At 45.5% G+C, this 23,796-nt stretch overlaps 5 protein-coding genes across 5 annotated transcripts; 2 read left to right on the plus strand and 3 right to left on the minus strand.

Moving 5' to 3' along the window:
• Positions 1-8,657: 8,657 nt before the first annotated feature.
• On the minus strand, positions 8,658-12,246 carry PG986_009810 (uncharacterized protein; the record flags this gene model as incomplete). Its single annotated transcript, XM_066846032.1, has 5 exons — positions 8,658-8,901; positions 9,005-11,819; positions 11,873-11,945; positions 12,037-12,066; positions 12,214-12,246. 5 exons carry the CDS (start codon positions 12,244-12,246, stop codon positions 8,658-8,660), a joined length of 3,195 nt encoding a protein of 1,064 aa, XP_066698430.1.
• A 2,286-nt stretch (positions 12,247-14,532) lies between these two features.
• PG986_009811 (alanine-glyoxylate aminotransferase) lies at positions 14,533-16,110 on the minus strand (the record flags this gene model as incomplete). Its single annotated transcript, XM_066846033.1, has 3 exons — positions 14,533-14,613; positions 14,685-15,669; positions 15,803-16,110. 3 exons carry the CDS (start codon positions 16,108-16,110, stop codon positions 14,533-14,535), a joined length of 1,374 nt encoding a protein of 457 aa, XP_066698431.1.
• Positions 16,111-17,086: 976 nt separating this feature from the next.
• Positions 17,087-17,972, plus strand: PG986_009812 (vacuolar protein sorting; the record flags this gene model as incomplete). Its single annotated transcript, XM_066846034.1, has 3 exons — positions 17,087-17,155; positions 17,305-17,688; positions 17,847-17,972. 3 exons carry the CDS (start codon positions 17,087-17,089, stop codon positions 17,970-17,972), a joined length of 579 nt encoding a protein of 192 aa, XP_066698432.1.
• Positions 17,973-18,516: 544 nt separating this feature from the next.
• Positions 18,517-20,835, minus strand: PG986_009813 (uncharacterized protein; the record flags this gene model as incomplete). Its single annotated transcript, XM_066846035.1, has 3 exons — positions 18,517-20,227; positions 20,281-20,722; positions 20,784-20,835. The coding sequence occupies 3 exons, from the start codon at positions 20,833-20,835 to the stop codon at positions 18,517-18,519; spliced, it is 2,205 nt and encodes a 734-aa protein (XP_066698433.1).
• Positions 20,836-21,897: 1,062 nt separating this feature from the next.
• Positions 21,898-22,457, plus strand: PG986_009814 (uncharacterized protein; the record flags this gene model as incomplete). Its single annotated transcript, XM_066846036.1, has 3 exons — positions 21,898-22,123; positions 22,185-22,244; positions 22,306-22,457. 3 exons carry the CDS (start codon positions 21,898-21,900, stop codon positions 22,455-22,457), a joined length of 438 nt encoding a protein of 145 aa, XP_066698434.1.
• Between the last annotated feature and the right edge of the window lie 1,339 nt (positions 22,458-23,796).

Here is a 23,796-nt window from a genome sequence, read left to right on the forward strand (position 1 = left end):
GAACCGCCCTCGAGGAAGCCCTTAAAAAAGCCCCTTAAAAGCCCGGAAAAAGCCCTAGACACCGGCCTTTTTACGGCCTCCCGCAGTAAATAATAAACCTTTTAAATTTAACCAGCCATTATTATTATATAGCTATACACACACGGCTAAAAAACTACCCTATAAACGCGTAAACGTCGCCCTATAGTCATTAATTACCCGGTAATTACTTTACGGCTTACCCGGTAACTACCCTACTACGCTCGGTAATTATTTTATAACTTACCCGGTAGCTACCCTATCACGCTCGGTAGTTATTTTATAGCCTACCTAATAATTATTATATAATAATATATATTCGTCCGGATTAATTAAGGAGCGTTTCAGCGTTAAAGGGGCTATTAATAACGGTAAGCATCTCTCGAAATTAAAATAGTTTCGTAATCGGGAAAAAAACGTTAAAGGAACGCTATTTAATTATCACCGGCAGCGTACCGGTAAATTTTTATATATTAACGCATTATTAAAATCACCCTCGGTATTATAATACTTTTTCCGGCACCTATATACCTCTTTTAATACGTTTAATGCCGGAATATTACCTATTTAACTAACTCTAGTCGTTATTATTAAATAATAGTGGCCTTAAAAAGGCACTTAACACGACCTGTTATTAAAAGCGAAAGCACTACCACACCGATTACCACTTACCTTAAAGCTATTTCCGTAATTACCCTGCACCGTTACTAAGTCTTTTACTATACTTTCCCCTTCCCCTCCCCTTTTCTTTTTTAAAATACGTAGTAATAAATAATAAGTGTAGTAAAAAACGCGGCGGCGCGTGCAAAAGCCTATGCGGCAATTTCAAGGCGGTGAGAGCCGGTAAAAAAATACTGGAGCTTAGGGGGACGGATACCGCGGCGGGTGCCGAAATAGGCCTACTAAAGCGCCGTATTAGTATATTATAGCGGCTAATATAGCCTTAACGTTCGTATAAAGCTTAAGCCTCGGATTAAACGATAAATTAACTCTTATTATTATTATTATTAGCGATAACGCCGTTAATAAATAGGCCGATTATTTCGAGGATCGTTTAAAACCCGTGAGTTTAGTTTTTTAAACGGAAGTTTCGTTCTTATTTCGGCCGCGTTTCTTTTTTTTAAGTGTATAGTTTAATCGGCGTAATACGGGACCTCGTAGCTTATTAAAAGGGCGTAAATATAATTACCGTTTAAGCGAGTAGGTTTAATTCTTACCGGGGCTCGGCTTCGGCCGTATTTTTATAATTATTAATTAATAACTCATTAAAGTTTTTAAGTCGTTTCGGCTTTTTATTATAACTTTTTTTAGGCTTACCTTTCTTTTTCGTAATTAATTAATCGATATATGCCTTTTTTTCGTATTACGCGACCTTCGCCGGCGCGTTCTCTAAGTTTTCGGCCGGCTTTTACTAATTATATTCGGACGGCTAGCCTTTTTACTTTACTAAGTAATATACCTAGTTTTCCTATTTTATTTTATTTCGTACTTTTTTACCTCCCACTTTTCGTCGGCCTCTAGTTCCGGCATTAAAAGCGCTCTATCGGCCCTCGCCGTCTATAGTTTTAATAGCTAGATAAAGAAGACGTTATAGAGCCGGGCGTACTTTTCGGGCAGGGCTAATCGGTAAGTAAGGGTTCCGATACGCTTTAAAACCCTAAAAAGTCCGACGAATTTAAAAGCTAGTTTTCGGTTTTAAACCTTTAAGTTTTTAATAAATAGGCCCACTATTTAGCCCACGTTTAAGGTTAACGGTTTATAGTGGGAATTATAATACTTTACTTATCCTTTAATCGCTTTTCGCTATTTTTCTTTTATTTCCGCCCGTAGTTCCTATAGTTTTAATAGCCGGTCTTTTACCGCAGGGGCCCTTTTTGAGAGGAAGTCGTCCTCGACGAACATTCGGAAATCCGGTTAGTAACCGTAGGTTACTTCGAAAAAGGAGAGGCTTATTAATAAATTAACGGCTGAGTTAATTACGAAAAAAGCAGTGTGTAATAAGTTCGGCTATAACTTTAACTATTTCGCTACGTAATAGCGTAAGTAAGTTTCGATAATTTAATTTATACGCTTTATTTATTCGTCGGTTTATAAATAAAACGCTATTAAATGCTTTAATTTTATCCTACTCTCATAATTTAACTCGGATTAAAAAGCGTTAATAAAAATAGCTCCCCGGTTCGAGAATAACCCTTTTAAGCTCCTAAACTAACACTTTATCTTTTTATAAAAGAGTTAAGCTAATTTTACGGCGTTAATAAAAGTTATTACTAAAAAAAAAAAAAAATAGTTTAATATATCGGTCCACTATTATAAAAATAGCGTTAACGGCTTTTTTATAATAAAAAAACTCCGGTAGGCCGGTAATAAAGTTTATATTATACTTTTCCTTAAAGCGACTTAATTACGATAACAACGCGAGCTTACCGTAAAATTAATAGTATTTCGCTTTTAAGCCGAGGTATACCGAACAGCCTTTTATATATTTCGTTATGTCGTTTCGTAGCTCGAATTAATAAAACTTTCTTTTTAAAAGCTATATTATCCGGTCGCGTTTAAAATAGTTATTAAATAAATTATTATAATAAACTTATAATAGCTACGCTCGTAGCGCTATTTATTTTAATACGTAAGCTTTTTCTTTAAAATATATTAAACTTTTTTTTATAATCGATTAATCGCGGTTTAAATTAACCTCGGCCGCGGATTACGCTCTACCCTTTTAGTAAACTTCGTCTTATTCTTAAGCTCGTATAATAAAAATCTTTAAATTTATATTAATTTAATTTACTAAAGGGTCTTCTTTTTAAACGAACCCTTTTATCTTTCGCTGAGATATCGCTTACGATAAAATTATACGTTCCCCCGCACCTCGCGTTCTGTATATCGCCTAGGTTAATACCCGTGGTTTACCTTTTAAAGGTATAATATTTACTATTAATTTCCGCCTTAACGTCGGTAATAATATTAAATTGTTTTTTATATCGGCGATATAATTAAGCCGTTTTAACGGGTTATCGGCCGGGTTACTCTTTCCCGGCCGGTATATAATCGTAAAATTAAAAGGAGTTAAATATATACACTATTATATTTAATAACTATTTAATTTTTCGTTCTTTATAAAACTTTATAAGTTTTTATAGTTTAATAATACCTCGATAATATACTTCGCCTTTTTTAAATAGTATCTTTAGTGTTTAAAATACGAAACGATCGCTAGTATTTTTTAATTTAAAGTTTTATAATTTAGTTCTAGCTCCGAAAACTTTTTTAAAAAAAAGAGATCGGGTATTAAAATTCTTCGTTACCCTTTTAAAAAAGGTTCCGGCTATTGCGAACCGGGAGGCGTTTATTTCGAGCTTTACCGGCTCTTCGGGGTTAAAATAAGCTAGTAACGAAGTTAATTAAAAAGACTGCTTTAAGTATTTAAAGGCTTACTCCGCGGCGCTGTTTAACGGGAATAAACTCTCGTTTTTTTTAAGGTTACGCCTTTTTAAAAGCCTTATTAAAAGGGTAACGATTTTTAAATACCTTTTTATAAATCGCCGGTAAAAGTTATAAAAGCTTAAAAAAACTTATAAGTTATAAACAGAGTTTAGTATAAACTACTTTCGAATAGTGTTCACTTATAACGAGTTTATCGATACTTTTTCTATAGAAATCCGATACCTTAAGAATTCGAGTAAGCTTTAAAAAAATTAATATTTAACGCGCTTAGCGTATAGGTTCGCTTATATTAACTTTTCGATAATTTATTGTATATATTTTTTATAGGTTTCTTTATCGGTAAAATAAATTAAAATATTATCTAAGTATACTACACAATACGTATTAATTAATCCCCCGAGGCATTACGAAATATAGTATTAAAACGTAATTAAAGCGTTAATAAAGCTTATAGCTATTATTAAAAACTCGTAGTAACCGTATCGAGTACAGAACGCGGTTTTTTATTTATCCTTTAATTTAATACGAATACGATAATACGTATCTTTTAGGTTAATTTTAAAAAAGACTTTTAATTACGAGACTCTATTTAATATCTTTAAAATAAAGGGTAAAATATAACGATTCTTAATCGTAACCTTATTAAAGCCCTTATAATTCACGTATAACTATAACGTTTCGTCTTTTTTAAGGACGAAAAAAATAAGGGCCCCGGCTAGGTTTTAAGACTCGCGGATTTTCCCTCCCTTTTTTATTTTATTTAATTATTCGCGTAAAGCCTTTAATTCGAAATACGATAACGGGTAAATAAGCTTATAAAGGGGTTCCGTGCCCGGTTTAAAATCGATAATATAATTTATTAATCGGTTAAACGAAAGAATATCGCATTTCTCTATATTAAAAAAAGTAGTAAATCCGCTAAGGCATTACGAAAAGGGCGCGTTAAAAGGACGATTAACGATTTTTAGCGTTTCTTCTTTTTTTTATATATCTTTTTTTAAGGACACTATAACGTAACACTAAGCTCGGCCTTTATAGGCGCGGTAAAATGCTCGAGGTGTAAAGAGTTAAACCCGCGTTATATTAATAAAGAATTACCAGCGGTTTAATCCCGTATTAAGCACTATTTATAGTGTTTATATAGCCTTATAAAATAAAAAAATAAAGGCGCCGGTATATCGGGGGTCCCGGTTAATCGCGACGTAAAGCCGGCGAACCCTTTAAATTACCCCTCGGAAATTAATAATATTAAACTTTATCTAATAAACGCTATACATAGGAATATATAACTTATTAACCGATATAATCGATATTACGCGAAATAAAGCTCGAGGTAACTTAGCCTCCTTAGCGAAAATATAATTAATTATATTTACCCTTAAGTAAGTATTTAAATCGATAAACGTATAAACCGGGGTAAAACGCAATAATAAAGTAATAACCGTAATAAAGGTCTATAAAGTTTTAAACACCTTTACGATTAAACCAGTGATTAAAGAAAGTACTTCTCCGTTTAAAACCTACGGCTATTTCTCGATATATACTATATTAGCGCTATATTCGGGGCTATATATTTATTAGCGTAATAGCTTTTCTTTTCGTATTAATAATAAATAATTTAATTTAAATTAAAACGATTCGCGGTATTATTAAATAAAAGTTATATATTACCCGGGTAAAACAGTAGGGTAATAATATTTTACCGAGTTTTAAAAAAGTTTATTTTACGTTATTTAAAGCTCTTTTTTTAAACTCGGTGGCGTTCTCCTCGTTTCGAAACCGTTTCCTTAAGGTTAGCCTAGTTCGGCTATAAGGTTTTCCGTCTTTTATAAAAACGGGGAGGATTTTTTATCGTCGTTTCGTAAAATTAATTATATTATTACACCGATTCGAGAGGTTATCGCAGTAATTTATAATATTTTAGCGTAAAAATAAAAAGAGTTTCCCGAAAAAATAATATACACGTTTTTTATCGGAACGTATATATACTTAGCTTTTTAAAAACGATAAATACTTATAAAACTACCTCGGATTTTAACGTAGAAACTAATAAGCTTTTTTAATTATAAATTAATTATAACGTCCTTATTAACGGGACTCCGAATTATTAATTTCGTTTAAATCCGAAAAGTTTTCTAGTTATTTCGTAACTATTTCGCCTCGTTTTTTATAAAGGATTCCGTTTTAAGCCGGAACTATTATTTTATTTTTAACGTTATTTAATTACGAGCATATAAGATATACGCGCGTAAACGTCGATATAGTTTTAATGCCGCTTTATAAATTATCCTTAACTTTTCGATCTAGCCCTCCTATTACGCTTATATAAAAATTAAACTTAATTGTTCGTAACGGAATTTAATAAACTTATTAAAATCTATATCCGAGTTATTAATTAATAAAGCCCCCTTCGCGTTATCGTTAAAGTAATTTAAACTCTAATCGCGTTTATCGGGTACTAAAAAAATATTATTATTATTATTCGAGGGTAATAAAAGCGAAAAAAGGTTTTTATTATCCCCCCGCGTAGTTAGGACGTAGTCGCTAATTATTAAATTCTTTAAAGCGTTACTTAAATAAAATACGGCTCGTTGTAAGCTGCTTTATCTCCTTTTGTAAGCGTGTTCGAAGGGATTCGGAGGGAAGCTTTTTTAGTCTCGTAATGCTCGAAGCTTTAACTATAGCGTCGTTTATAAGCTTAAGGGGATCTCTTTTTATAATAAATTCGAGGCGTCTTTAAAACCTTTTTTACTCGGGTTTAAATCGGAGAGGGCGCGCTTTATAAGGGCTTTACTTTTTTTTTTCGAGGTTAATATCGTTATTAAGTAGGTTATTATAGAAGCGTTAAAATTATAAAAGGTGTACAAATCTAAGTGGTAATAATAAGTAAGGGGTGGTGAAAAGATAAAGTTAACGCTTATCCTTTTATATTTCTAAGGGGCTTAAATCTCTATATATATAAGGCGGCGGAGTAGAGCCGGAACCGGTACGTAAGCGCCCCGTTTCTTTTGCTCCTGTTACAGCCTCCTAATTTCGCTAGTGTAAAAAATATAGCTAATCTTTTTACCGCGTTACGCGGCGGCGACCGCGTTAGTAAATATTAAGTTAAGCGTTTTATTGACCGTAACCCGGACTTAAAAATTAAAATAAATCGTCGGTACGATTATTAAAAAAGCTTTTTACGAGGATTTTAAAATTATTTCTACTTAATTTACGTTAATTACGAATATAAAGGCGAAATACGGGATCGTTAATAAAAATATTTAAAATTTCGACGAAACCGGCTTTATAATAAATATAATCGGGTTAATACTTATCGTAATACGCGCCGAGCGGCGTAAAAAAACGAAATCGGTTTAGCTTAGTAATTAAGAATAAATAACGGCGATTAAATATATTAATTCGTAAGGCTAGTGTATTCCGCCGTTTTTAATTATTTAAGGCTAATATTACCTTATAAACTAGTCCCGCGAAACCGATTTACCGGGCGACTAAGTAATTAAGCCGACTTTTAATAGCTAGATTAATAACGAAATAAGCCTAAACTAAATTAAGTATTTCGATAAATATACTAGATCGTAAACAAAGGGTCGCTACCGCTTTTTAATTCTTAACGGCTACGAGAGCTATATTTCGGCCGAATTCGAGGTATATTACTAGGATAACGATATTATTATTATTAATATACTTCCTTATTTATTATATTTATTTTAATTTTTCGATATAGTATTTTATTCGCTTTTAAAGCGTGCTTATTCGAAAAAATCGAGCTATTTATTAAGGCTTTTATAAACTATATTATTAAACTCGAGTTTTTTATCGCTTTTAAAGCCGCGTATTTTATTGTTTTTACGGAAATTAATATTAAATTTAGATTTAGCGTATTTAGTTTAATACCTTATAACCTTAACGAGGTAATTAATAAGCTGGATATACGTTTCTAAACGCTTATACTTAACTTATTTTATTTAGGAACGGCTAGTATTTATAACCCTTAAACGCCGTTTAACCCTTAATAAATAATTAAGCACTTTATTTATATTAAAAAAATGGTGTTTACTTATTAAAGAAGCTTTCTAACGTTAATTTTAAATGCGGTAAATTAAATAGCGAAAGGTATAATTAAAATAGCTTATAAAATAACCCTTATACGCGATAAAATATATATATTAAAAGAGGCTAATTTAGCACTTTTTAAGCGCCGGAGAATTAAAAAGTCGCGAGTTTAGTTTAAAAGAGCTTTTATTATTAAGAAATTTTAGTAACTATAAAACGAAAAAGTAAAAAAGAAGCGTTTAGCGCCCGATAAAAATAAAAATAAGGGTTCGTCGAAACGAAGGGCGACCGGTAAAAAGCGTTATAATATTTACGGCGAAATAGGTTATAATGCGCGAATATATAAAAAAAATATAAAATTAAGCGAAGAATTAGATAGCGAGTAGTTTTAATTAATTTTAAGCGTTGTAATTAAATTAATTTATGTAAAAAGGTCGAGAAGTGGAAAAGGTGCGTCGCCAAGTGATATGCGTCGCGTAGTGGTAAACCACGTTATCTAGTTTGCAGGTGTTATGGACACAACACCTCAGCAGGCCATAGACCCGTCCCGTCTCGTCTAGATATACCACCGCTTACGACCAAACGAGGAATATCTGATCAGGGCAGGAAGGTTACCCCCTTGACGGATATATCGCTGCTTCCACGAGCATATGTCGTTGTACGCCTTGTGACGGCATAATCCTGCTGGTATATTAGTCAAGACCAAACGTTCATTCCACGGGGCATATGGTCTAGGCAGTTGGATAACCCAGCCTAGTAATCACCTCTACAAAGTATTATACAAGTAGCAGCACTGTCACTTAATGGGATAGTCGAGATTTATTGCCACCAACTCGTGAATGCCTACTGTTATCTGTCTACCAAGAGCCACAGCAGCCCACTCGCGTAACCTTGGCCCGCCACTTAAACATGCTTGATGGTCCACGGCACAAATGGACTAACCACCGTCTCGCTTTCCTTCCCTTTTTTGGTTTCCATTGTTGACTCATCAAGTAGCCCAATATCGGTCAGAGGCGTCGTTGATTCCGATGGCTATTCCACCATCCGAAGAAGAAAAACGTAGTAATCATCATCGTCCTCAAAAGTGCCTTCTGAGTTATATTATTCTGGTATCACACACGCCAAAAAAAGAAACTTCACAGCTCATCGTCGTCGATCTCAATCTCGGACGGCTTGAGCAGGCCACCGACCTTCGATCGCCGCTCCCGATCGGCCTTCAGGTTGTCCCTGACCTCCTGCTCCTTCTCCACGGCGTACAGATCCGCATTATCGCCGGCGTACTCCTTCAGGGAAATGAGGAAGTCACGCAGGTTCAGCCGGAACTTATCATACTGATTGTTGAGCGTGAATAAGCCTTCGATAAAGACGTTGATCTGGGCACTAATGGAATAAACAGTTAGTAGTTGATTACTCCACATCCAGTAAAGAAGGAAGGAGGGAGGGAAGGAAGGAGGAAAGGGAAGGAAAAATGGAAGGAACGTACACTTGAAGGTTGCCAAACGCCTTACTCAAAAGAGTTCCAACGAAGTTAACGAGGAAATCGCGGTTGGACGTTCCGGTAGGGGCCTGATCGGTGTATACCGGTCCCTGGATCTTGGGCGTACCGCCTTCGGCAGGCTGGACGAAGTTGAATAGCTTCATGAGAAGCATCGACTGCGTCTTAAAGCCGGCCTTGTGATCGGGATCGGTAAGGACGAAGAAGACATCCTGCAGGATCGTAATGAAGAACTGCTGGAAGAAGGCGTTGGCCGTCTGTACATCCGTCTTCTCGGCGATGTTGTTGATGAGCTCTAGGCACATGTTAAGGCCTGCGCCCTCAACATCACGGTTGTCATGCTTGCTTGCCCACATGCAAGCGTCAATGACGAACTTGAACTGGCGGTTGTCCAGCTTCAGCAGGGCAGGGAAGCAGTGCAAATTGATGGCACGGAGCAGGTTGAAAAACTCGACACGATGCTCGGGGAACTCCGAAAAGTCCTTGTTGATCATGTCCAGAGTACACTCGAACACGTTCTGCATGATGACAGGCACTTGGTCTTCCATCAATCCAGTAAGCTTCGAGATGATGGTGGACATGGCCTTGAGCACCTCCGCATCCCTTGCGCCAGGGACGTTGCGGTTGTAATCAACCAGCACCGAATCCAACAGTTGGGGAACCATCTGCTGACGAACTGACTGGAGATCCTCGGCCTTGTCCACGTAAGTCTCAATCAACTTGAGAATCTCCTTCTTGATAGTTCGCAGTCCTCGAACCTTGGGCATTCGTGGGGCGAGTTCTCCATCGCGAGCGATAGCCTCCGAGATGAGCTGACTTGTGGCGCGGTACATCTGCAACATGTCGAGATAGATGCGGCCGATCTGAGGATAGAAGTAGGGTCCGACTGACGAGCATGCTGACACGTTCGTCTTCATGATGTTGCCGATGATCTTGATCGTTTCGGAGTCTTGGAGGACGGTAGGATCTGCAGTAGCGGCACGGATGATCTCATCCCAAGCAGCGTTAGGAGCCCCCATCAAATCAGCAAGCAGACGCTCTTGCATGTGCTTGTTACCCTGTGCGTTCACCATGTATCCGCAAGCCTCGTAGAAGGTGTGTACTTGTTGGGGGGTGAGATCGCACGTGATTCTGGGGAGATTCTTGACGATCTCCTCGATGAATGGCTCGTTCTCGTTGGGTTGGAGCGCGACGAAATGACGTCTGCATTGGCGGGCAATCTTAATGAATGTGTCACAAGCCATATCCTGAACGCCCTCGTGAGATTCATGCATGAATTCGAAGAGCTTGTTAACCACCGTCTTGAGGAATTTCCAGTGGGCCTTCAGGAATCGGGGATACTGCCCGACAATGTACATGATGTTGCTGGCAACGACCGCTTTGTTGTCCTTGCCGCGCTTCATCTCAGTCAGGCCGAGCAGATCCTTGATGACAGTGACGAGGAAACGCTTCTCAGTCTCCTCATTCATGGCCAGCGAAATCGAGCCAATGGCCCAGCACAGAACGTTGCAGTTGTGCCAAGACCACTCACTGCCATCAACCTGTTTCTGCAGCTTGTCCGTCATGATCTGCTCGGTGTCATTAACATCAAGATGCGTCAGGTACACCAGACACTCTCGGATTGTCTTATAGAGCTGAACAGTGTCACTCTCCTTGACGAACTCTCGCACAATCTCACCCTCGTCGTTCTCAACAATGAGGACTTCTTCGGGTCGCACCATCTTCTCGATCATGACCACCCGCAAATTCGATAAAACCTCCTTATATTTGTGCATCCGAAGTGGGAGCTGGTTCAGTCTACTCGGGTCGAGAGCTCCTGGGTTCGCCATCAACAAAGGAGCCATCTCGTTCATTGGCGCAGCCTGCATCTCCTCGTAAAGTTCCTGGACCAGTTTAAGCCAATAGTCTAGGGTAATCTTGAAAATCTCCCGATCCTCAATCTGCGAAATGCGGATCAGATAGAAGTGGCCGTGCGTCAGGTAATCGCGGTTCGGGAGGTGTTCGATAAGACCGACGTGCTGCCCGAAGAAGTTGCACAAGAAGAGGGCCAAATTCTGTATGAACTCCTGATCTCTCGAGTTACTTTGAGGGTACGTGCTCTTGAGATCGAGCTCGAGAGGAATGATGGTCGCAATAGTGGTGAGGACTTCGCAGAACATCTTGACCAACTGTTCGCTGTAGGCATTCGGTTGACCGTGGGCAGCCGTCGTCAGGCCTCCAATCTCGGTGAACACCTGCAGAGTTACATTTCGAAACTCCGGGACCTCGAGGAATCGTGTGCGCAGGGTGTCGATCAGCGGGGTCTCGAAGATGTAGCCGAGGGGAATCCAGTTGCAGAAGCGTAATAACGTCTCGAGCGTCGCCTTGATCAGGGTAGGCTGGTTCGCTGTGGTGAGGATCTCTTGGCAGAGTTGGAAGATCTGGGAGAACTCGTTGCACATGGTGGTCTTCAGGTTCCTCGTCTTGGCCGAGGTCATCTGATCGGCCGAATAGTCGAATACCTCCTCAGACAGCAGGCGGAGGATGATCATGTTGTTCTCGCAGATCGAGAGGCTTATTTGGCAAGACCCGATGATCTCGTTGATAAAGGTAGGCCAGTTGTGTGGCCATTCTTGCTTCAATATGGAGATGAGCACCAGGTTGAGCTTGTTGAGCAGGGTGCGTTGGCTCTTTAGCGACTCCTCGGTACTGGAGCAGTCGACGATGCTCTGGCCGACGAAGTTGCGGATACCCAGACATTGTTCGCGGGGGAGTACCTTCCATCTTGTCATGATAACATGGTCGAGGACTTGGAGACCAAGATCTAGGACTTTGTTAGCCTCGCCACGACTCCAGCAGCAGCGCGGACTCCCTTACACTTGGTTTGCGGATATGAAGCATCGGTTAGGATCTTATCGACGAGTAGCCATGCATCGGGGTCTTCTTTGAACTAGACACGCAAACAATCAATTAGCCGTCGAGTTCAAGAGCATGCCTGCCTGCTTAATTACACAGGAGAGGGAGCTCTGGGAGTGGCTTACCTGGTTCAGAGCGGCTTGTGCAGCTTTTTGCTAGAGGCGGGGAACCAAAAAGTCAGTACTTTGCATCTTGCAGCAGATTGCGAGGGGGCGCAAAGGCGATAACGAGGCCGAGAATTGAGGGAGCCGGGAAATCAATGGCATACCTGTTCGCCGCGGCCCTCGTAAAAGGGAGCGGACCATGACGTCCAGCTCCTCGATCGTGGGCGCCATGGTGAGTGGTGGATGTGCGGACAAGGTCGAGGTCAAGATACGCGCCCGCAGCAGAGGTGTGTGTGTGTGTGTGTGTGTGTGATCAAAGAGGGGAGCTTGCCGAGGCGGCCGTCGTGTGTCAATTTAGGTGGGAGACAATGCAGGTCTAGAAGGCCTGGCCTGAAAGCGTGAAAGAGAAATTTACTGGACGAAGTTACGGTCAGGCAAAGGTGGAGGAGAGTTCGTGAAATTGCAGAAGCAGCAGAGCAGAAGCAGCAGCAGCTGGTAACTAGTATCAGAATTCCGAAATCAAAGAAAGAGGCGGGTAGGTCGCGCGGTAGTAGTGGAGTCACTGTCACTTGGTTTGGTCTGAAGTCACTCGGGCGCTCAGCAGTGCAGGAGGCAGCGCGTAGTTGGTAGGAGCAGCGCAGCGAAAAAAAAAGTGAGGGGCAGACAGGGTATAGATTAGATTGACAGCAGGCCTGACAGGCTACTTAGGACTTGTGTTAACGGAACAACCACCAATTGCTGGCTCGGTGGTGTCCGGATCGCATCCAATGGTTATGCCAGTTCCATGCCTACTTGATTAGTACGATCGAGATTATCCCAATACGTGTAAGAAGCAACGCAGAAGGCGGCTGAGTTCCTGAGGTTGGGGTTGATTACCTATCCAAGTTTATCCTACAGGGTGGTGGTGAGTAAACATGAGAGCTCACCAGGAGACACTCCCGACCAACGAATTTCACCACCACAACAGCCAGCCTAGGTAGGTAACAGCTGCCATAACAGCCGAGTAAACACAGCAAATTCGACGCATCGCATTTCTATCAATTACTCCAGTGTCCAGGTATTTACATGTTTGGTTAGCCCATTCGAGAAGTTATACGAGTGTTGCCAGTATTAGGTCAGGCAACTTTTGGTGTCTTCTCAAAGGCACCTCGGTGCTCAGTCTCGCGGCCGCGGGCTTTAATCACACCCTCGTTCTGCCCCTCATTGAATCACTAGGTGACGACGTTCCTAGGCGCCCCTCCCTCGATCCACCCAAGCTATTGGGATTGTTAGGCCCGATTATTTTATTAGTAATTTGGTCCCAAGCCGCCTTCAGGCACCAGAGCAACTGTCTACAGCAACAGCAGCAGCAGCAAAGCATGTCAGGTGCCGTTGACCTAACCTACATCAATTAATATTCCTCTCTTTTAGATATGTCACAGAAGGTTGGTCCTTGCTTGGTAAGCAGATCCAGTACTGGTATCACTTACACGCCTCATAGGATGATATCATGACACTGCTGCAGCCTAGCGAGTGAGCTTAATTTTCTGATCACAATGCATGGTCCCAGGCCATTCATTCGGATACTGCATGAACCTCTCTCAAAATGGTTGCCGCTCTGGCTTATTCTTCTTATAGACGGTTCCTTCGAAACGACGAGGAAGTGCTGATTCTGTCCACCATTTATGACTGGTTCATTATATGTATATTCTAGCAATTTCCCAATAGACTACGTGATATGTAGCAGACTCGAAACAAAACCAGCAATTGGTGATATACGACTATTCTCAGGTATTTGTGTGATACATCTTTCGATAACTCGGGCATCAACGACCATTTTTACCCCTTAACGCCGAAACAATCAAGCAACATCCATCCATCCATCCATCCATCCTCGCTGCTTTTAGCCGCATCCTCCCCCGTACGGCAGCCCAAGAGGACCAACTGTCGTTTTTCCAGTAATCACAATCCCCAAACGGCCCGTGAACCGGGACATTGCGGATACCCAGGTGTCCATCGGTGACTCCAGGTGGTCCGGTCTGTGGACCTCCCTGGCCGCCGCACCGTCGGATCTCCTTCCTTCCGTTCAACCTCGCGAGTTCGCGAGCTCGCTGAATGCCCACCTACCAAATTACAGGATTTTATGTGGTTCCTGAGAACTATCTTCAAATCACGACGGATTTTCGTAAGCTAGATGCTCTGTCCGATTTATAATACCAGCGGCATTTTGACAGGTTCGGTCCACCTTATAAGGTAAGTTACCTACAGAGGCACAAATCAACAGTGCAGCAATGCGCGCTGGAGGAACAGCAGACTTGGCGATCACAATATCCTTGATGAGGCATTATACAGAGAGTGTCGTATATTGGGACAGAATTGGCAAAAGGAAGTCTTGACAGTATAAGCTGACGAGTTGCCTCTAGATATTGTGAAATCCGGGCCTTCGTTTTTGTTCTACCTTTCTATAATAAGGCAGAATGTACATATAGCCCTTCATGATCCAATCGCCCCAATTCGCGGTCCATTCCGTACCCGAGCTTATGCCTTGTAACCGCACTCCTCAAGACCATTTGACAGAGCCTTGATAGCCTTGTCAATGTCTTTTCGGGCAGGATCCGTCTAGCGAAAACCAATTAGCATATACGGCTTGAAAATATGTCAGATACGGAGAGATAGGGGATTATGCTTACCACGCTGACTCCCATATGTCCGAACCGCACATACTTGGGCGCGATCTCCTTGTGGATACCCCCAGCCCAGACGACACCGGCCTTGGCTAACTTGGGCAACAAGTCGGTCGACTTAACAGTCTCTGGCAGGTAGATGGCCGTCATGCCGTGAGCCTGGTCCTCGGGCTTCGTAGCGACCTGCTTGAGACCCAGGTCCGCCACAGCCTTCTTAATCTTATCCGACATCTCGCGGTGCTTCGCGAAGCGCTCAGATAGGGGCTTCGACAGGATCTGAGTGAGCGCGGTGTGCAGGGCGTGGATCAGCTGCGGCGAGGGCGTCGCGAAGTACGACGGCTTCTTGGCCTCGTAATTCTGCATGATGGGCATCCAGTTCTTCATGGACGCAAAGTATGTGGCGGGCGGGGTCTTGCGCGCCTTGAAGGCCTCGATGGCCTTGCCGCTGAACATGGATATCGACAGACCAGCCGGGCATCCAATGGCCTTCTGACTCGCAGTCACGACACCATCCAACTTCCACGCGTCAAACTGAATCTCCTCGCAGGCGACACTGCACACGCCATCCACAACGAGCAGTGTCTCGGGAGACACGCTCTTGACCAACTTGGAAAGGTTCTCCAACTCGCTCAGTACGCCAGTGGAAGTGTCGACGTGGGTCACGGTGACCATCTTGAACTTCTTGCTCTTAAGAGCCTTCTCGATCTCGTCAAGCTGCGGTCGTCCGCCCACGGTTCCAGACAATTTGGTCACCTTGGCGCCATACGTCTCGAAGCAGTCGGCGAATCCGTCTCCGAAGTAGCCGGTGCTGAGAACCAAGACATCCTCGCCCGCCTCAACCAAGTTGGCGGCCACGATGTCCCAGCCCAAGGTACCGGATCCCGAGATCACGAATGGCTGCGCAGAGGGATCTGTGGTTTGGAAGAGCTTGCGCAGCATCGAGATGGTGTCGCCGAAAGTAGCTACGAATCCGGGTCCGACATGGGACTCGCTGCCAGGCACATAGTATTAGTAGAAGCTCATCACACGAGTAGGAAGTGTTGTTTGCTTTATCATAACTAAAGAATGCATAAATGCAAAGGCGGTTCGGTAGTCGCTCGAAAGGTGGATGAGGCTAAACTGACCTATAATGGCTCATGGACTGGAGGACGTCATCGTCGAACTCGATGGGGCCCGGGATGAGCAGGGTCGGGTGTTCAGGTTGAGAAGACATGCTGCGCTGAGATGATACTGAGAGCCTGCGGGTTTGAATGGGAGAGATGTTGCGAGATCTGGAAGGACTAGAAATAGAAGGGCCGCCAGAGAGATGTTGCGAGATCAGGGACAGCCGGGTAGAAGGGCTGGATGATGCTACATGGAGCGATAATGGGGGTGAGGAGGGGGAGCTGCCGGCGAGGTGGGGCAATGCTGGCCTTGAAGCTACTCTCCGCATTTTGGTTTGTCTGGGAGGCCCGAAAGCTTGACTTGGGCAGTACTTGTACTTGGGGGCTGAGCTGGAGGTTCCAACTTCCAATGGGTTGATGGGCTCCTAGGTTTGCTGTTTCGGGCCAAGTCTGGCGAATGTACACGGTTCTGCACGGGGACTGCAATTGGCAGACCTTTGGACGAGTCGACGAGGAACGCCGAGAGATATCCGGTACAATACAAAAGAGCTTCTTCTCCGGCGGCCAGACGAAGGCGGTGGCTTGCTTGAAATCTGTCTTGGAAATGCCCCGTTTTGTCTTGAACAGTTCCGCTCACTTCACCTTCGAGGTGGGCTTTTGGTATCTGGTTTATTAATAATATGCTTGTGTAATGGGCGAAGTAGAAGCTGGAGCTCTATGGGACTCTTACGGTTACAATATCCAATTCAGAGCTCCGTGTTCGGGGCAAGCTTCCAGCGAAGCAAGCAGGCAAGGCTATTATCAACTTGGAGTACCAGATCCCTGTCCGGGCGGGATAAAGCTGGACTGTGTTCCGCTCAATTGGACTGGACAGCGCGACAGGGGTCCAAAATAGGCGGCTAAGGTCCTGTAGCGGTAGGTCGGTGCATTGGAGGGGTGTTTTGTTTGGCGGCCCAGGAGCTAGAGCAGTCGACGTCAAGTCTACGCCGAAGCTCACGATTGGTGGCTGACCGACCGACCGATCGAAACAGAACATACGTACCGGTCTCTATTCGCAAAGGACATCGACATCAATATTCCAGAGATTATCGCGATACATACTGCGATTCGGTGCCGCCATTGGGGGGTTCATTGCACGTCGATCGTTGTTAGACTAGGAGGTACTGGCCCCGTGCAGCCCCGCTGGTAGATCCGACACCAGCTAGAGGCTGACAACACTGCGACGGTTGTCCACCGCAGCCGCCCTTCGCCGATAACATACAACTCTCGTGATTCAGCAGAACCAAGGCCGCAAACACAGCAAAGATGGCCTTCTTAATTCTCGTCATCGGCGATCTTCACATCCCGGACCGGGCACTGGACATACCCGCCAAGGTACGACCTCATTCTAGCCCAGATCGAACGGCAAACCGCCCTTCAGAGATGCGACCTGCACTGCACCGCACTCCTTGGATACAATCGCAACTGCTAACCTTTGATTCGCGCAAATTTACACAGTTCAAGAAGCTCCTCTCCCCGGCAAGATCGGCCAGACCCTCTGCCTCGGCAACCTGACCGACAAGCACACGTACGAGTACCTCCGCTCGATCGCGCCGGACCTCAAGATCGTCAAGGGGCGCTTCGACGTCGAAGCCACCTCCCTCCCCCTCTCGCAAGTCGTGACGCACGGCTCGCTGCGCGTCGGCTTCGTCGAGGGCTTCACGCTCGTATCGACCGAGCCCGACCTGCTGCTGGCCGAGGCTAACAAACTCGACGTCGATGTCCTCTGCTGGGGCGGCACCCACCGCTTCGACGCCTTCGAGTACATGGACAAGTTCTTCGTCAACCCCGGGTCCGCCACGGGCGCCTACACGACCGGCTGGACCAAGGAGGGCGAGGAGATGGTGCCGAGCTTCTGCTTGATGGATGTGAGTCTCATCTTACTTTTGCGGCCCCCCCCGCGCCGTGCTTCTGCTGTTTAGTGAGCAAGAGAAGGGATACTGGATGGAAACCACGACAGGACATGTTGCACAGCAAGCTCGGGATGCTCGAGGACCAAGGTCATTTGCTAACTTGACACTCCTAGGTCCAAGGAATTTCACTCACGCTATACGTCTACCAGCTGAGGAAAGACGCGAATGGGGTTGAGAATGTTGCAGTAGAGAAGGTTACGTATACGAAACCTGTAGAGCCCACAGGCACTTCGTCATGATACTGAGGTTTAGAACTTCGAGCCGGGTACCTTAAGGAGAAAAAGCCAGGGAATGATATACGAGGAACTGCCACCACTTAATGATGGGAGGCCGAAAGAATTTCATGAATGGAACGAGAAGCCGAGTATTGAGCCCGATGCTTCATACATTAGCCGCCCGACCGCCGTGGGCTCGAGCATCCAGATCATCAATCAGCAATAACACCAAATCAAACGAGACAGTTCATTGGAAATGACCACACAAACAGGCCCGTAGCATGACAGTCATCAAAGTTGAAGGCAATGGAAAGTAAGAATTTGGAAGTTCATAATTGGTATCAAGCATCAGAGTAAAATCACAGTCGTACTCCGACGCTATGGCTAAGTAACTAAAACGACATTTTGGTTCATTCTCGTTCTTGACAAAGGGAAAAAGGGGGGCATCATCCAAGCATTAATCGTTCAGAGACAGGATATCAAAGGAAAAGACAAAAACACCAGAACACCTTCCGTATTGTATCCAAAGCCAGATACGTTGGCACCACCATGAAACCAGGGCTGTCCTTTACAGCATCATGCTCCTCCTCCGCGTTGACGACTTTTCCCTAGTCGACACAATACTGTCTGCATCCGTGGAAGACATGCTGGACATACTATCCCCATCGATATTCTCTGAGTCTATCATCTTCGTCGTCTTTGGTGCCATCATGGACGCTCTCTTCCTTGAGCTGCTGCCTCGAGACACGGGTGCCTTCTCTTGCGATTTGGAACCACTCTCTTCGCTGTTTATGGAAGATTTTCCGTGCCTGGACCTTTGAGACTTTCGGCCTCCCTCAAGCGTCGATTGCTTCAAATCCGCACGTGGCGAGATATCGGGGAAATCGTAGACATCGCCGCTCTCGTTCTCTTCCACATCCATCTTCGTGTCAGATTCTCGCGCTGCCATCGAGCTGCGCTTTTTCCTGTCCGTGACCACGCTCATTGGCAGATCAGCAGGAGGCTCGGCTCGACTTATTTTCTGGACCAGGGGACTGGCAGCAATTTCCGAGGCTGCAGACGATGGTCTGGCAGATGGAAGTTCTTTCCATAGCTGCGACTTCTCTTCCGACTTAATTGACGACAGGTCACCGCTTTGCTTCGACTGGCTAGTGCGGCGGACCGTCTTGCCCTCACCTGCTACTGCATCGAGCATCTGTTTTGTGGGACGTCGCATCTTGTCCCTGAGATTCGGCTCTGCGTAGCTAACTGCAGTCCTGTTCCTACGACTCGGCCGGCTGGTCTCGCCATCGTTTGATATTTCGGTCGGAGGGGGTGTGTCTCTCAGGTTCTCTCTTGGTGCTACTGGCGGTTCTGGTGAACTAGGGGCGAAGAGGTCTGGTTCGGCGGACATGGTTTCAGGCTCGATGTCAATGGTGGCAACGATTGGGGCAATTGGCTGCTCCTCCGGTCCACTGATTTCGACGGGGGCCGGGATCTGGGGCTGTACATCCTCTGACTTCTTCTTCGACTTCACCACTCGCTCCTTGCCTTGCTCCTCACGCTTTGTGCTTGGTTTCGCCTTTCCGATGTCGCCCGGCAGCGCTGGCTTTGTCGATTTCGTCGGTGAGTTGACAGGCTCGTTAGCATTTCGTGCGCTTAATGGTTTCCTAGTTGCTGTGATGACCGCAGGGTTTGCCGGTGTGCCCTGCACATCTCTTCGCACAGAAGGTAAACTCTTGACGGGCCGGTTCGTAACGCCATCATTCGTGATGGACTTGACAGACTGTGTTTTGGTTGCCTTGGCCACGTCCCCTCCCTTTTTACTAAGCTGCATATTCTCCTTCTCGTCTTCATCACTCGCCTTCCTCTTCAAACCGGCTTTAACAGTTTGAGCAGGTGGCTGCGGCTCGGGAGATGGTGTAGGCTTGATTGTCTTCGGTTCAACCGTCTTGGTGGACGGTACTGGCTCGTCGTTAACATCGGCTGGCGCCGGATCGGACTCGACCGACTCCTCTCTCTCAACTGGAGACATTCGAGCTTCCTCGGCCCTTTCAATGCTCTCAAAAGTCTGGACCTTCTTTACTGCAACCGCTTGTACCTCGACCAAATTCTTCCTGGCTGGTGCTGACGGCGAATCTTCCAGGGCGTACATGTTTCGAATGGCTGAAGGCGATTTGGTTGGGAGATCAATCTTGACTGGGTCTTCGTCGACAAAACGAGATACTGGTGGAGGACCAAGGTCGGGCGAATCGTTGGTCTCAATTGCCTCTTCGCATAGGGCCATGATCTCCTCTCGGCTGGGGAGCATTAGCATGAAAATACTGCTGTCAGGACAGTCACAGTTTCTTACTTGAGTGTTTCTCGGGGGCAGGATTTATGTTCCCAAAGCGGCGGAAGTCGGCCTTCTTGCTGTGCTGCGAATTCCATCTCTTCGGTATTCCGGCGTCTCCATCGTGGCGAGCTGGCCATTCCAAAGCTTGATCGGGTCTTCGCCTTCTTCGGAAGCCTTGGCGAGTGATGCCTCGGGATAGGTTCGTGGCCCAGACTGGCGAGCATGGAGCCCCATTCGAGAAGTTGCGCTTCCATCTTCTCTTTGATCTCCAATGCGTGGTCAGCTATACGCTGTGCTCGACTTTCGGACAATTCCGTCTCCAACCGCAAAATCTGGCCGCGAAGATCGAGGTTCTCTGACAGCATGCGGGCACACTCATTTTCCAGGCCTCGTATGCGCAATGATTGTGTGGAGTTGATTCTGGCGATATCTCGATTTTGGCGGAGGAATTTTCTTCTGACTGTAAACATAGGCTCGTCAGTATGCCTGAAAGTGAACCGTAAGGCTGCAAGGCTGCGTACGTGTTTCTAGGCTCTCCGCCGTAGCCATGATAGGCTCGTTGAGTCGTGCCATGGCAGCAATTCGAGCCCACAACAGCTGCCTTTAAGGAAAGGGTGTGACAATTGGGGTTTGTTGATTGGACGTCCTTTTGATAAAACTATTGGCGAAAGGTTATTCGGTGTCGCGTTGGGACTCAATGGCGGAAAGAGTAGTTGACAACAACGACAGAATGTCACCCAAAATCAGATATGTGTACAATTACAGTGGTGGTTGGGAAGATTGAAAGTTTTCCAAGGTTGTGAGCAAGACGGGTGGAAGCTCGACCCGACGGGAAAAGTAATCTCGGCTTGTAAACACACTGCCTAAAGCGGCTTGGTGCTGGGCCCGCTGTGGGGGTACTAAGGCCTTTTTGCTGGGGTCCATGTCAACAGCTGCCGTGACACATGCTCGAGAGCCGGCGCGTCATGGCACGCCAGAGAACCGAATGTGCATCTAATTGCTGGCTAAAAATGTAAAAATGCACATTGTCAAGATACAATTGCTAAGTTCATTCATTCTTTGGTTTGCGGTTATGTGTCTGTAGAAAAAGGCTGAGAGGTGCAGCAAAGAAGACAGCATCAGCTCTGTTTCGGTGAGACGGATGCAAGCCCCTTACGAGCTGATGGATGCGGGCTCACTCCTCCTGCCTTGGTGGGCGGGCGTGCGAGCTTGAGGACCAAAATATGGGCTGTCGAGCCCCTCAGGGAGTCACGTCAACATTGACTGCTAGACCAGCATACCTCTGGAGAAAGCAGCTTCGAGAATCCCCAGTTTCCCGGTTCTACTACTTGTATTTGTTTATTTTTCAAGTAAGGATGAGCCACATCAGAATCCTTCCCTTCTATGTTTTGGTTAATTCGAAATCCCAGAAGCCCTATCCTGGGCAGCTCTGAGCATGACATGCATGTGCGCGCCTAACCTAGCGTTCGTTCGTTACCGAACAAGCCTGACGTTACCAATTACCCAACTTTCGGCCCCGCCTACCTGCCACTTGAGCCGTCAAGCGGTCGCGGTCTTGATCGCATATTGACTTGGTTGATTTCAGCCTCCCACAACGTCCAATTCGGTTACATCAACAGCAACAGGCCGACAACTATGGCCTTCTCTACGCGCTCCCTCTCAGGCCATCTGCGCCAAGGGTCTACCTCCAGCAACCCCAACGCGCAGTCGACGGGCCAGTCGGCTGCTCTCCTATCCCGCATCAATGAGAAGAAAGCCGAATTGGAAAACCTCAAAGAGCTCCGGGAACTGAGCGCAGCAGTCGCCAACGAGATGGAGGCTTTGGAACAGAAGCTGTCAACCTTGTCCGACGGAACAGAAGGTAGGCCTTGCCCGATGAGCCTCATGGGGACATTGAATGCGTTCTAACGTCTGGTGGGCAGCTATTGCGACGGTTTTGAACAACTGGCATAACGTCCTGCGTGCTATCAACATGGCTTCTGGTAAGGAGCAACCCGATGCTTCTGATGCGGGAAACCCACTAATCTGCTCTGGTTCGTGTAGCCAAAATCCCGAAACCCAGCGAAGCCAAAGAGACATCCAGCGATGACGATACTACAGCCTTGCCGCAGACCTTGGTCCGAATTCCCACAGAGCATGCGCCAACACTCCAGGCGGCGGCCGAGGGGCTGGAAGGAACGTCACAAATCGAATGAGATGGGCGGGTAAATCACATCCTTCGTAAACCATGACCGTGGAGCCGTGTTGCGAGCAACGCTTGCCGTACCTGCGTTTTGAGGGTGCTCTTCGGAGCCGACGCCCCTTCCAGCGGTGAAAGTGGCCTCGAACGGGCTCTAGTTGCCAAGCATCGATGCCAATGTTATGCGCCACCACCACCACAAGGGTTCACCTGCAGCACCAGTCAATACCCGCCAAGGTGTTCATCCCCAGAGATGATCGCAAAAGGTTCGACCTGTTATGCTATGGCATGAGGCGCAAATATCGCAATTTGCGTGAGGCACCTTTCGGTATTGCCGTTCGTTATAGTATACTATGCTATGACACCAGGCTGCATATACTACGTACATTCTGCCTGAGTTGGTTGATGTGTATTTACCTAGGTACTTTTCAGCTTTGTTGGCAGCATTACTGTTGCGGATTAAAGAGGTCGCATCTCAGCTACTGGCCGAGTCCTGCGGGCTCTTCTGAGTGCCCAACGAAAGTCTTCAATTTGATGGGCGACCCAGAGTACGGGGAAATCGCCTCAAGGTGTTAGCTACATAACATACATTGATTCTCCAACGCCAACTCTCAAAATTGGATTTTTACAGTGAAGAAAGCAATGACAGGTAACTGGCGGCTGGATAGCGACCTGATGGCTTGTGAGCTGGCCTATATGTTGTCAATTTGGCTATATTGAGAGTAGGAGTACGCCTTTGGTCTTCTCCTTCCGCAACCCTTGTTGTTCGAACTATGCCTCCCAGCCAATCCCGAGGGGCGAGCGACGGCGCGTCTTCGCAAACGCGTGTTAGTCAGCGGTTGCCATGGGGGAGCTCAAGCAAAGAGAGCTCTACAGAGCTATCCCTGACGGCTATTTATGCTCGGATGGTAGCACGGCCTGCAAAACGGGAAGGAGGGAAGTAGACTTCGGGGAAAACATCAAAACAATATTTCGGTGCAAGCATTGGCAAGCAAGCACAGCCAACCAGAAACGACGATGAATCTGAGTAACAGACACACAAGAAGCAACGACGTGCTGTTATCTACCCCCGTTGCCCCCCATGTCGTATTTGCTCCCATCTTCTGTCAGGCTACAACATTTCCAGTCCTCATTGCAATTCCTCCAACCAATGTTACCAAGAGACTATTTTGACCAGCATTCATCCTCATAGCATCCGCATTACAGATGAGTATTGCCTTGTCCGTTCAATAGTTCCCGGGACTCGCTCTACCGCAAGACACATTCCCATCAGACAAGCAAGCCATTGAATCGCACGACCGCTTGCCCCACCACGTTTTCTGGCGATACACGGTTCGCCGGTCAAGCCGTGCTGC

The sequence above is a fragment of the Apiospora aurea genome (genome assembly GCF_038362705.1).
Source record: "Apiospora aurea strain CBS 24483 chromosome Unknown utg000006l_segment0_segment0, whole genome shotgun sequence".
Taxonomy (NCBI): domain Eukaryota; kingdom Fungi; phylum Ascomycota; class Sordariomycetes; order Amphisphaeriales; family Apiosporaceae; genus Apiospora; species Apiospora aurea.